The sequence below is a fragment of the Pogona vitticeps genome, chromosome 5 (genome assembly GCF_051106095.1).
Source record: "Pogona vitticeps strain Pit_001003342236 chromosome 5, PviZW2.1, whole genome shotgun sequence".
In the NCBI taxonomy this organism is placed as follows: Eukaryota; Metazoa; Chordata; class Lepidosauria; order Squamata; family Agamidae; genus Pogona; species Pogona vitticeps.
Genome location: NC_135787.1, coordinates 33,826,640 through 33,841,376, shown reverse-complemented (window position 1 = coordinate 33,841,376; position 14,737 = coordinate 33,826,640). Strand labels below are relative to the sequence as shown.

At 40.5% G+C, this 14,737-nt stretch overlaps 1 protein-coding gene across 1 annotated transcript; it reads left to right on the top strand.

The window, feature by feature from the left end:
- Window positions 1-131: 131 nt before the first annotated feature.
- PGRMC2 (progesterone receptor membrane component 2) lies at window positions 132-13,591 on the top strand. Its single transcript, XM_073001658.2, has 3 exons — window positions 132-590; window positions 10,129-10,284; window positions 11,723-13,591. The coding sequence occupies exons 1-3, from the start codon at window positions 179-181 to the stop codon at window positions 11,818-11,820; spliced, it is 666 nt and encodes a 221-aa protein (XP_072857759.2). The 5' UTR covers window positions 132-178; the 3' UTR covers window positions 11,821-13,591.
- The last annotated feature ends 1,146 nt before the right edge of the window (window positions 13,592-14,737 follow it).

Sequence of the window (14,737 nt, the reverse complement as noted above, 5' to 3'; positions counted from 1 at the left end):
GCAGCGTGCGCCTATTTCTCATTCGCTCTCGGGTGCACGAGCGAGCTCGGGTGACGTGTCCCTGCTTGGGACCAATCGGAGAGCGGCAAAGGAGACACAGAATGCGCCCCGCCTCCGCCTCCCTTCCCCGCCCCGTGGGCGGAGCGGTTCTTTTCGGGCAGGCGCTGGCTGGGTAGTGATGGCGGACGATGGGGATGGGAGGCTAAGGACTGAACAAGGAGCTGGCGGGGGCGCGGGTAGCCGCGGCCGCGGCGGTCCCGCCACCAGCCCGGAGGAGACCGTGGCTGCCGCCGCCGCCGCCACGGCGGGCAGCTGGCTCGGGAGCAGCTGGCTCGACCTGCTGATGAGCTTGACGTTTCTGGCGGCGGCGGCGTTCCTGGCCTATCAGCTCTACAAGCGCTGGGGCAAGCGGAGCGGCGCCGGGGGCGCGGCGCCGCCGAGTCCGGCCGAGGCCCTGCCCCGCATGAAGCGGCGGGACTTCACGTTGGAGCAGCTGCGCGAGTATGACGGCGCGCGCACGGCCCGCATCCTCCTGGCCGTCAACGGCAAAGTCTTCGACGTGACCAAAGGCAGCAAGTTCTACGGGCCCGGTGAGGAGGGCGACGCCTCGGGTGGGCGGAGGGGTGGGAGTCAGGAACGGGGGGGCGGTGGGTCTCTTCGAGGGGCGAAAGGGAGAGGGGTGACGGCTGCCCGTTCGCTGGAGGCCGTGGGGGGGGGTTGCTGTAGAGGCGCCGCATGGTCTGTCAGGCAACGCCTCCCCTCCGAGCCACACTGCTTGGGAAGAGTGGGGGGCAAGCGAAGGCATCTCGCGGGCTTGGCCCACCCACAGGTGCCCACTAAGGTCAGAAGGCGCCCTTCTCGGAAGGTCTGGTGTCAAGCCGTCTGGTGTCAATCTCCAGTGACTCGAGTACTGGTCCACGTCACCCTCTTCTCCAGTTCTTAAGCTCCTCTCCTTTCGTGTAAGTGCTTAGCTACCGTAGTTTCAGGGGGCTGCTCGGAGCCAAAAAAAACTTTCCTGCCTGTTGCAGCCATCCCGAATCGGGTCTTTTTCCTTTCGTTTTGTGAATCTGCACCTTGACTTGTCTGAAATCGGGTCCAGATTCTTCTGGCCAAGGAAGCTGGTTGGTTGTGGTGGCTTTTCTTTCATGCAGAATTACCCTGAGCCCTACTGCCCGAAGAAGGCGGCATAGAAAAGCCATAGAATAAATAAATAAACTGCCCTTGTGCGATGCGATTTTTCCTAAGGCTTGCCACTGTATGTGGCACAGTCCTGGATAGAAGTGGGTAGAGGAGTAGCTTTGATCTTGTGCTAGTCCTTTGATTTCTACTTGGACAAAGGTCTAATTCTAAGAATGTTTTTACTTGGAGATAAGTCCTGCCAAGGTCAGTGGATGTTAGTTTGAGAATTAAAATCTCTGCCTTTACTTAAATATGTTACACCGAAGTGTAATAGGAGCATAGAAGTTGTCATGGAAGTATACAGGATGAATTTAAGGAAGCACAAGTGTAAGAAGCAATCTGAAATTAATCTAGGGTTGTTTTATGGTCATGTATAATGATTAAGATACTATGTCTCCAGACTTTTATCATGATGACCGTCTTTATTTTGTAGCCTCCCATTAAATTAAAATGATATTTAAATAAATTATATGAATCTTAGCCACTTTGCATATGTTTTTAGACAGTGCATGTATGAATTGTCATCATCATCTTCTATATGAAAGAATGATAAATGTCTGTTAAGGCAGTGCTTGCCATCTGCAGCTTTTATGAAGCTTTGTGTCGGAAGTAATTATTTTTATAAATCTTTCCATTAACATGGGTACATTTTAGTGAGCTTTTTAGTCTTTGGTCTAACTGATTGATTAAAACTTGCAGGGCTTTTTATTTTAAATCATTTATTATTGTTGCCAGAATACAGATATTAGTGGATTGAAACTGGTGGTTTGGGTGTGGATACCTACTGTATTTATTGTACTATTAGACTCTGCTCAGATGGATGCATTAATTCCTGATTTGCTGGGATTATCTGGGTGCTAAAATAGGAGTTTATATTATTTACTGGTCTTTGACAGTAATAAAGTATTCAGTTCAGAGTTTATATTATGTTTTGTGACATGCCAGACTTTGAAACTAATCATTTCCTTTATAATACAGTAATAATTCCCTCTACAGAGCCAGTAGGCTGATAGTCACAATAAAGGATTTGTATGAGAGTGTTGCTTATCATCAGCAATGCCAAAAAGACCACCAAGTTCCAAAACAACATTACACAATAGTCCAAGTCACACAGATCCCCAAATTGAGGAAACTAACTTAATTTGCCTACCAAGGGTGTATTGTGATTTTCCTTGAAGGAAAATTTCTAAGTTTTTTGAAACGTAAGTACAGTAATGCATCTTCCCTTATCACTTTGTAAACTAAGGACCCTGAACCTGTGGCTTGTCAGAAGTTGTTTGACTGCAACTCCTATCATTCTTCACTGATGACTGGGATTGATAGGACTTGTAGTCCAGTAGTATTCCTCACCCTAGCTGTAACTTGTGGTTTGAAAACTAACAAAAGCAACCCTAGAAAAGTATTTCCAAGAATTTCTAGCATTGCAGCAGTATATCAAAGAGAAAGGCTCTCCAGCAGTAACTTCAAAATTGGAAAATAGGGCTGATCAGGTCTGTTATTTCTGTTGTCCATAAGTTCTATTATCAGATACATACGGTATATCTGACAACACAAATGCATTTGTAGAACTGGAGATCTTTCCTGATACTACTACTAGACTGAGTGCTAGGGGTAAGAAAAAGATTAGCTTAAATAATCTATAATGAAACCTTTGGAATTCCATAGTGTTGAGACTCCAATCCAAGAACTGTTCCCATCTGTTTATAAAATTTAATATGTATATGAATACATTTCCTTGTAATAAAAAGAAAAATTTGTAATCTCTGTATGCATATTGATTCTATAATGAGAGCTTTAAGGTATAACACATTTTAAATTAAAATTATTTTCATGTAGGGTTTTTCTAAACAAAAAGCATTCTAATAATACAAATTATTAATTCAAATTATCTTTTAAGTATGTCATGTATGTGTGTTTTTTTTTTTTTTTTTTGGATTTAAAAAATTGCCCATTAGCTTGTTCAATATTTACATGTATACAGAGTTCCAGCTGTGAAAGCTGCTGAGGCAATATAATAGGACGCTGGTCCTGTGTAACCAAACATGTGACCAGCACCTCCTCAAATAGGAGTGCAGTTTCTGCAGTAGGTGTTCCATGTACATAAATATTGAATAAGATACAAACAATTGATTTTAATTTGTTCTGATAAGCAAGTTGTCATTCAATCCATGTTGAGGAGCCCAGCACATAAGGGCATGGTGAAACAGAATTTGTGTGTTTTCAGTCGTGCTGATTTTAGTGACATTCCTGCTTGTGATTAGTGTGCTATCAAAATAAGTGGACTGAAAAATGGCTAGCCTTAGTTGGATTGTGTCCTCTACAGTACTTGTAATTCTTTTTTTTTTTTATATGCTGCCTTTCTCCCAATAAGGGGTCTTAGGACAGCTCACAGTATTAAAAGGAGTAGAATTAAAAAAAATAGCAAGTTAAAGGTTAAAAAACAACTAAACTATATGCTATTTAAAATACAATTGAATAATTTAATCAGGTAAACATTAAAAATTATCCGAAAATGCAGGAATGATATCTGAAATGATAACAGATATTCTATACTCTTCACTGCCCAGATGATTTTCTTTTTATAACTGGTTTGATACATCAGAATTTCATTTTAGATCAGCTTGTGAACATGTCACCTGCCCCACATAATTTATTATGCAGTCAAGCAAAGAAAATATGGGAAATTTGTGGTTAAATTTTTTAGGGAGTCTGCCTCATTTAAATCCTGTTGCTTAGAACAGTAAGTCACAGCTAGAGTAGGCTCATTGAATCAGTGGGGATTTGGTAAGTCAGCTCCTCCATAAGATCCATAGAGTCAGTGGACCTACTCTAGATGTGACTTCCTACAATAAACAACAGTACTTCAGCCACCATTTTATAATGAAGTATTTGGATATTTATATTGTTACAGCAAAAATAGGGCTCTGGCTTGAGAGAGACATACATGGGAAATGATACAGATAGCTAGTGTCAAACTGGAAAAATTTTCAGTGTCTGGAACTGAAGAACACCTTCCTTCCCCCTTCTTATCAGTCCTGTGCTAGATTGCCTGAGATTAAAGTTTAGAGTTGCACAAGTTTTCGCTGAACTGTCCAGAAGACTAGGTTGAGTTGGAGTGGTGAAAGGCAAAAAGACTGAAAAGAACAGTTGTGTGTAGCACTTAAGTTTCTAGGCTGGAAGCATTGCAAGTACTTCACACTCTGAATCATTTGGAAGCTTATTTGCTTTGCTCTTTATGGATCAAACTCCATAAAGAGAGTTGTATATTGTATATTTGAAGCAAATTCTGTTTTGTAAGCTCCTTTGCCTTAAATGGAGACATGGCTATACATTGTTTTTGAATAAATGAAATATGTGGATACTTCTGTTTTTGTGTCTTTATGATTTTATGAGTTGTTTTCTTGCAAATGCCATCTAATGCTAATATGCATATTTGTTGGTGATAACATGGCAACCCCTGCCCCCCAAATTCCTCAGTGCTTTAATTTTTTAAAGAGAAAAAATATTTTATTTTAATAAGATGTTTCATAATATTGTTTTATAACAGTGAATGGATGTCAATACAGTATTAGGCAAGGTTGACAGTTCAGATTTGTCTTAATCAGCAAAGCCATTTCTATTCTTAAGAAAGGCTTACAATGGAATCCTGATCAAATGTACCCCAACTGTTGAATGTTTTTTGAGAGATTATTCCCTACAAAATGTGGGAGTATGTATACATCTTATTGTTTCATAAACAGGAGGCAGGGTAAAGTACAGAAGTACATAATAATACAACATCAAGTTGCAAATTGGCTTTTTAGCTATGCAGGTCAAAAGCAAAACCGAACATAAAACTATGCATAATGATTGTTTTGCTTTCAGCAAACATACAGAGCTGTATTTTATTTTATTTTTTTTCTCAGGCATTGGAAGTTTTAATCTTTACAACAGCCCTGTGAGTCTAACCACTACATACCCAGGTTCTCCAGTTCAGTTTTTAAACTTACTCAGGCACTATACTCTTTCTATAAAGGAGTTAAAGTAAATATATGAGGGAAGGGAGAGGACTGACCCCACCCCTTCAGGTCGGATGTGTAAATACTGGATTTGAAGAGGACAACTGTATTTCTACCCATGAACCCTATTTTGCACAATTTCAGATTTTGACAGAGATGCAACTATTCTGTGAGCAAATACAGTGGTGCCTCGCTTAACGAGTGCCCCGTTTAACGAAAAAATCGCATAGCGATGGCTTTGTTGCCATCGCTTTTGCGATCGCACAATGATCTTGCCTATGGGGAAAAATCGCTTTGCGATTTTTCCCCATAGGCACCATTTTCCCCCAGCTGAGCGGCGGGAGCTTTGAAGCCCCGCTGCTCAGCTGGGGGAATATGTCGGCAGTGGGCTGCGGCCTTGGAAGGACCCCGAAGCCACCGTCCCCTGCCGACAATTCCCTTCTGAGCTCCGGGGACAGGCTGGGGGGTGGACCGGGAAGCTTGAAGCCTCTCCGCGCCACCTACCCCGGCCGTTCCCGGACTTCCAGAAGTCCGGGAACAGCCTGGGTAAGCAGCGCGGGAAGGCTTCAAGCTTCCCGATCCACCCCCCAGCCTGTCCCCGCCGCTTAAAGCCTCCTTGCACCGCCTACCCAGCCCGTTCTCGGACACCTAGGTGTCCGAGAATGGGCTGGGTAGGCGGCGGGGGAGGCTACCGGCATCGGGGACAGGCTGGGGGGTGGACCGGGGAGCTTGAAGCCTCTCCGCGCCGCCTACCCAGGTCGTTCCCGGACTTCTGGAAGTCCGGGAACAACCTGGGTAAGCAGCGCTGGGAGGCTTCAAGCTCCCCGGTCCACCCCCCAGCCTGTTCTCCGATGCCGGTAGCCTCCCCCGCCGCCTACCCAGCCCGTTCTCTGAGACCTAGGTGTCCGAGAACGGGCTGGGTAGGCGGCGCAAGGAGGCTTTAAGCGGCGGGGGCAGGCTGGGGGGTGGATCGGGAAGCTTGAAGCCTCCCAGCGCTGCTTACCCAGGACTTCCAGAAGTCCGGGAACGACCTGGGTAGGCGGCGCGGAGAGGCTTCAAGCTCCCCGATCCACCCCCCAGCCTGTCTCCGCCGCTTAAAGGGTAACCACAGCGGCTACCCCAGCCATGGCCGGACTCTAGGGAGTCCAGCCATGGCTGAGGTAGCCACCATGGGTCAGATCCAAGCCGTGGGGGGGGAGGGAAAAAACCGGACAATCCGTTCCAGTTGGAACGGATTAACCGGTTTTCAATGCATTTCTATGGGAAATGGTGCTTCCCATAACGATGTTTTCACATAACGTTTTTTTTCTGGAACCAATTAACATCGTTATGCGAGGCACCACTGTATGAAGAGATGTAGCCACTTGGTTGGAGTGCCTGTCTAGGGCTAATGTTTGTGTTTTCATACCTTAAAGTAGGAAATTCATGACAAGCTGAGGGAAAGATTTACACATTTTTGATTGGCATAATTACCAACTATTATTTGTAACTATCATTGACACTTCCCTTTTGTAGAGTTCTGTGGCAAATGCAGAGAGCTCAAAGAAAGGAATGGGTATTTTTATTGTCTTCACACTGGACTTTTGTAAACGTGATGGTCCTAGTTTTATCTTAGGTAGAAACCAAAAGCTATCTGGGCAGCTGAGTGAGTTGAGTGTCTGGCGCAGAGTCAAATGTTGAGAGTTGAATCCTCACTGAGCTTTCTGGAATAAAAGCCAGCCTGAATAGCCTTGAGCAAGCTGCACACTTGCAGAACACCACCAGAAGGAATGGTAAACCACTTATGAGTACTCTGTACCTTGCTGTATACTCGAAAATCCTAGAAGGGATCACTGTAAGTCATAATCAGGTTAATTGTTAGTTATGCGTATTAAAAACCAGAAAAAAAGGGAGAGAAGACACTGTTCTGCCAGTTACTTTTTCTGAACTGTAGAAAACTCAGTCTTAAATAACATAGAAGACATCTAAAGTTTAGAATGTCTGAGTAAGGTTGAAAGGGGAGATTTGAATTTATTTCAGCCTGGATGCATGAGAATAGGTTAAAGGGGTCATTTCAGTGGTATTTGTACCTATTAATGCTACACAGGAGTATCACCAAATAGATTACTTATATGCCACCAAGTTGTTTCTCATTTATAACAGTTTTCAGAGGTTTTCTGAGTATTTAGAAATAGTTTACCAGTCCCTCCTTCTGGGGGTTGCTCTGGATCTGTCGCCGTTGATTTCTTCTACTCCAGATTCTTTTATAGTACATTGGCTCATTTGTGGTGTTTCAAGCTTTACTTGTATTTTTATATGCATTTACATTTAATATTGACTATAAGTGTATTTGGACTGCCTTCCAGGTAACGAGGTGGAGAATTTCCAGAACATGTTTGGCAGGATAGTGTGTAGTATTATTTTAGTTTTGATATTGTTCCAAATGTGCAGGTCCAGAGATTTTGGATCTCTCCCCAGGTAAATTTTCTTGTTTGTGCCATGGTAAACTTTACAGATGGTTCAAGGCCCATCTCATTGTTAAACTGTGAGCTTTACCTGAAGACTGTCAGTGCCACTCTGGCTGCTGTGGCCACATAAGCAACTATTTGTGGCATTGCATACACACACAGCCAGTGTTCAGAATGTGTAACTGAATGTTTGTTGCTGATAAGCCCACTTATTCTTCTAGCTAACAATGAGATACTTGGTAGAGTCTTGAAGATTTTCACAGCTTTTAATTGGATGTTGGCAACCTTAAGCACTGGGTAACCAGAATAGACAGTTGTTCTGCTCCCTTTCAGTATAATTGACAGAAGACTTGTGTATTTTTCACAACTCGGTAGAATTTAATTCTTACATTGAGTGTTCTGTTTTTTAGAAACTCTCATCCTTTCTCTTGGATAATATAATATCACCTTGTTTTGTTTGCTAGAAGAACAATAAAAATGAGGGTGAATTTTGTTGAAATTGATATTTCAGACTGTTGTGCAGATCTTTCCAGGTACTCCAACACAGGAAGATACAGCTGTAGAACAGGTATAGAACACAATCTTAAATATTAAAACTGCCAAGCTGTAAGGGACCCTATGGGTCATTAAGGCCAGCCTTCGTCAAGGAGGCACAGTGGGGAATCAAACTTCCAACCCCTAGCTCCACAGTCAGATACATAAACCACTGAGCTATATCCAGCACAGTACACTTACATCTGAAAACAAAGTAAGGAGATGTCTGATTGTAAATACTTACTGAATTACACGAACCTTTCAGTTGTGTCTCTTCCTAATATGCTAGCATTTCAATGAGAACAAATATTTTGGAGTAATTTTTCAATATCGTTATGAACTACACATGTATGTTTACTGGACAGATATTGTTCTATCCTCTGTGCTTAATTCCTGAACAAATTGCTTTTTAAGATTATATGTGGTTTTGTGCTTGTGTAGAAATTATTGGGGATTGCAAAAGATCAGTTAACTGTGCTGTTGCTCAAGAAAATCCATTGAAAAGGTTTATGATCTGTGTATGGACCCCTGAACACCTGGGTCTCTAAATTTTGTCTTTGTGCAAATTAATAATTTTATTTTGTCCTTTTGAATACTTGATAAAGTAAGCTTACTTTTATGCAGACATTCTGTGTTTTCTTAGAATCTGTTTAGCTTTTGAGATTGCAGATATGCCACTTTAAATATATTAATACACCCCAAGACAAATCTTCATTCAATACTTTCTGTAAGAGCCAATTATACTATTTGTGCATTTTTCAATTCCACATTTAACATATATTTGTCGTATGCTGATTAGTCCATTAAAGTGATACCTAGAATACCAATCAACATTTTTCTATGATGATCTTAATATGCTGTAACTTCAGCATAAGAACATAATTCTGAATTTCTGTATATTGCATTTTAGTAGCCAAATAGTGATTGCCAGCCTGTTATGTAATGTGAAGATTCCACTTAAGCTGTATCCAAAGATTCTGTTGACAAATGTTTGTGTTGCCATATTTTTGATACAGTGGTTTGTAAAAACTTCCTTTATATATATGTGTGTCCAGTTTCTTTAACTCAATTTATTTTTTATCATTAAATTTTTTTTATATATATATCACAAGTCTACTTGGCATATGAGTTAGTGACTTGCTTTGCTAATTTGGATTTTGAACAGTGATTTGTACATGAAAGTTCATATTCATATTGCTTTAGTCAAATTCTAGGTTAGCTAATACTTTGTGCAGGAAGAAGCATACAGTTTTATACTTAATCCTGAGTAGAGATGTTGTATCTGACACAATGCCATACTTTAAAGATAATTGCAGGAAGCCATTGTTGATCGGTGGTTAGCATTTCTCATATATTGATGAGAAATATTAAGTTTTTCTGGGATAAAAGCAAAAATAGTAACTTTACTTCCAAATATTGATTGAACATTATTGATTTGAATGTGAGTAGATTAGATGTTTATCAGCAACTAATACCTGTAGGTATATAGTTGGCTGGATAACTCAGTAGTTTAGGCATCTGGCTGCAGAGCCAGAGTTTGGGAGTTTGATTCCCCACTGTGTTTCCAGCCTTGGGAAAGCTGCATAGTCCCAGGGCATCCCTAGAAGAAGGGAATGGTAAACTTCTGACTATTTTCTAGCTGGAAAATCCTGAAAAGGATCACCACAATTCAGAATTGACTTGATGGCACATGATTATTATTACTAGAGGTAGGCAAGAGATAGGGGATGTTGTTGCTTTTAGAGTAGGAGTGTGTGATTTGTGGCCCATCATATGTTATTGACTGCATCTCATACCATTAATCATTATTAGCTGGGACCAATTAGAATTGTACTTCTGCCAATATCTAGAGGATCACAGGTTGCCCACCCATTGTTTAGAAAGACGATTGATATGTTCTGAAAGGCTGAGAATAATTAAAAGACTATGTAATTAAAAGACTAAAAGTATTCTCTTTTTCCTATTTCCAGAGGGTCCTTATGGAATATTTGCTGGAAGAGATGCCTCAAGGGGACTAGCAACTTTCTGTCTAGATAAAGATGCACTCAGAGATGAATATGATGACCTATCAGACTTAAATGCTGTACAAATGGAAAGTGTTAGAGAATGGGAGATGCAATTTAAAGGTAATATTCTACTTTAAAAGTCCCTTTGTATCAAAAGGAAAAAAGTCAAACATGGCTGGGTTGCTTTTAAGGATGTTTCTAAAGCATCCAGAACTTTGTTACATTGCTAGTGACTTTCAGTTTCAAATTGTCATTATGATTGTGTATACAGAGGTACCTCACTAGACAACGACCCCGCTGTATGACGAATCAGCAGGACGGTGACTTTCTGCGATCGTTATAGCGATTTGCAAAACAGTCATTCCTATGGGGGAATTTCGCTGGACGTCGATTAGGTCTGTGCTTCGCAAACCGTTTATTTGCAAGACGACAATCTTTACAGCTGATCGCCAGGTTCCTAAAATGGCTGCCCTGTGTTTTCCGGACCCATGCTTCGCAGGGCAGCCATTTTAACAGCTAATCAGTGCTTGGAAAATGGCTTCCCCTGTGGGCGATCTTCGCTGGACGATGAGGTAGTTTCCCTATTGGAACACATTAAATGGGTTTCAATGCATTCCAATGGGGAATTGTTTTTTGCATAACGATGATTTCGCTTAATAGCGATTTTCCCAGAATGGATTATCATCATGCGGGGCACCACTGTATATAATAATTAAACATTCTTAAATATGAGATGTTTCTGTGTATGGTGAGGAACACATTTAGTGCAAGGATTTCCATAGAGTAACTGATTAAATAAATAAATAGTTAAATAAATAGTTAATAAATGTTAAAGTTTTATGTGTACTTTTTGCTTTCCTGGCTTAAATGAAAATTTGATTTTCTCCAAATGGAGCCAGTTATTATCAGTGTACATCACTTCTGCTTTAATGCATCATGTTGAAAAATGGCACGGAATATTTTTCAAACATGTGACATTACTTGGCTTTCCAGTTGCAATAATCATGGCCAGAATTGGGACTACTGCTGGTGGTTTTCTGGCAGTAAAGGCCCTTGTCATGCTCTCAAAGGTTCCAAAAGCTTCCCCAGGTCAGAAGGGATCCCAAGAACCTGCGTGTAAAATAGGAAACCTAATGAGTGACAGAAGCCCATGGCTGATGACATATTCAGCTTGTGTGGGCATAACTTTACCCAAGAGGATTTTGGGCACTGTGTAGTTCTATGTGGAATCTGCAGTAATGTGATGGAAAGATTAAAACATCCTGTCCTGGTGATTACAGATTAATTGGGATGGGCACATATTGTTTCTGCCTGTAGTGACAGCAGTCAACATATCACAGGACCAGTAGTCTTTCCATTGCAAAAACATTCTCTCCAGTATAGGAAAATTCATAAATTCATTGTATTAAAAAAAAAACAGCCAGGTATCTCTGATATCATTTTATGATGGATATTAAGTTAAACTTTATTCTGTGCACAGACAGTCATGTACAGAACAGCATTTATTGCTACGTGCAATACAGCAGTCTAATTTCTAATATTTACATGTCTTTTCCAGAAAAGTACGACTACGTAGGTAGACTTCTGAAGCCAGGAGAGGAACCGTCAGAATATACAGATGAGGAAGATACCAAGGATCACACAAAGCAGGATTGAACTTTGTAAATCACCAAAGTCAGGGGCCTTTGGGACTGCAATTTCTTATTCCCCATCACAGAATGCCCTGTATCCTTGGGTGCAATTAATCTGCTGCAGAAAACAACATGATGGGTTTTGTACAACAGCAGCCTCCTTAATGAAGATTTTTGTGCTGCCAAACATTTTTGTTGTTGCAGTTAAACTGTAATGTCTGGAAAGGCTTCATTAACGAAGTGGGGCCAGAGATCTAAAATGAAAAGAAAGCTATTCCTTTTTAGCATGTTGAAGCCTTTGAAGAGTTCGTTATTTACAAGCTTAAGTGTTTCATATGTAATTTTTACTCCTTTGGCACTAAATGCAAAACCTAGTTATTTTAAGGAATCCCAAGTAAATTTGGCTGCTGAAACATGTGAGAATACTGAAAACTAGTTTCTTGGCCATTGGTTTCCGTGACAAAAACTTGTCCAGTTCTCTGCAGATTACACAGTATAATATAGATTCTTCTGAAGAATAAAGGAATTCTTTCTGCAGAAACTATTATCTGAAACTGCCTTCTATGCTTTTCTTTCCCCTCAATCAAATCAGAATAATTGTGCCTTATTTCACTTAGAGACTTGAATTGTTTTAAGGGAAAGCCCCAAATGTGACATGGGTCACTAAACTGGTTAGAACATTCAGTTGACTGGAAAACATTGATGTCATTCTGTATATAGAATGTAAAGGAATACTCAGTGTTACTGCCATATATATATATATATGTTAATATACATGAACTTAATTAGCAGTGTAATGGCCAAATGCATTCCCTATTGCTTTTTAAATAAGTCCGACTCTTCCCTTTTCCATCCCCATGGAGCTTCTTAAAATTGAGGAGTATCACATATCTTTGTAAAGAGAGGGGTGTGCATGGGTGCTTGAATACAAGGAATGGAAGGATGGTTCCTGCAGATACTGTAAATATGATTACCATTTTAATAAAGCATGTAAAGTACCAAATGTGCTGTCAGACTTTATATAGATGCTGTTAAGCTAGTATTGGTGGCCAGGACACTGTATGAAAGAAATGAAATCTTTGAGATATTAAATATTTTTGCACTGCTATTAAATAAAGCTTTACCCAGTTTTCCCCCCATTTAGTCATCATATGTAATCCACAACAAAATGTGACTTTGGGTACAGTTTGAACACGTAATGAGAGACAGCAAGTGACATATAACAGTGGTGCATATCTATGGGTGGAAATGCTTTGGTTATCAATTTTTGCTGAAGCTTGCCATGCCTGCTCACCACCTTAACTGCACAGCTTTGGTCATTGCTAATATAGTAAGTAAACCCAAAAACAAACTTTCTTGAAATTATCTGCTATAAACCAGCCAGTAAACACAACGCTATGCCATATATGTCCATCATTAACAAGGACAATGATGCAACAAGACAGCAGTGTGTCCAGCATAAAGAAATTCAGCTAATTGTGATCTTCATTATGATGTCTGTAACAAATAGCATATTCTTGTCCAAAATGACCAAACAATTCTGGCCCATGCTCAGGTTGGCTTGTGAGTAGATTATTCATTTGTTGTCTACCAAGAGTTTTCTATACCTGCTATGTCCTTTTATGTGAACATACTGTTATCCTTAGTAATTTAAAAATCTCTAGGCCTCCATTGTTGAGCCACAGTTGCAATTCCTCCACTCAAATTTTATTCAATGACTGAAATTATGCAGTATGTTTTGAGAAGTGAACAACTTGTGTTCCTAATTTTTTTAAATAAAGTGTTCTGTAGATACATGAGTAGTGTGCTGTATTTCTCATTTTAACTTTTCAAGTAAGCTGTGTTGGAAGAAAACTTCAGTTTCCTGATCAGTTTTTTTTAAAGGCCTTTAAGGAGCACCTCCTCTGATGGTAACAAAACGCTTGTGCTGAGGGAAGAACAGAATTGGGAAATCTTTATCCCTGGCCTTAATGTTATAGTTCTGCTATGAAATTTCTGCTGCTGTTTCCTATTGCTGTTTTCATTAAAAACTTAACTTTTGGTGCTGTGGTACAAAGTCACAGAAGTAGCTACAAGATTTTTTAAAAAGATCATCTGTACAAAATCTTTTTGCCTATATTCTTTTGGCACCTTTAGTAAACAGTAGAATGAATGGCACCATTGTCTTCCATAGACTAGCTGGCCCATTCTAAAGGATGGATAATCTTTACTTATAAGTAAGGTATTGCGTATGAAGCAGTGGCTTGAAGATAAAAGATGGGTTCTTAGAATATGTATTTATATAGTATGTTGGTCCTCCAACCCACCCAGAGCTGCAGATCCTTGTACTGCATGGAATATTCATCCTTTGTGTGGGCTGCTGGAGGTAGTCTGTAGGCTGAAAGGTTTATATGTATAACCTGCAAACTGCATGTGACCCTAGCCAGTTTGTTAAAAGTTATGCATACTTAGTGTGTTCTTAAGAACAGTCAAGTTGATGTAAGGAGATAGTAAAATCTCAGGGATTGATTTGGACTTTTTAAAATAGAGAGAAAAATGGCACACCTATTTCATTTGCAATAAGCACGAAAAAGAGAGGTTACTTACCTGTAACCATGGTTCTTCAAGTGGTCATTCTGTGAATTCACACAAAAGGGTTAGGTCAGCGCCAGCGTGGGTCCCTCCGGAATGTTCTCGAGCTCTGTAGGAAAAGAAATATACTTTAATACTGCCTATACTGCACATGCTCCGCCCGCCCAAGTTCCATTTATCCACCACAGAAATAGTAAGCATGAGCTATACATATATACAGTGACGGAAGTGGGGAGGTCAGGCAGGATTGTGTGAATTCACAGAATGACCACTTGAAGAACCATGGTTACAGGTAAGTAACCTCTCTTTCTTCATCATGGTCTTCTGTGAATGCACACAAAAGGACTAGCAAGCTAACTCACCGGAAGGAG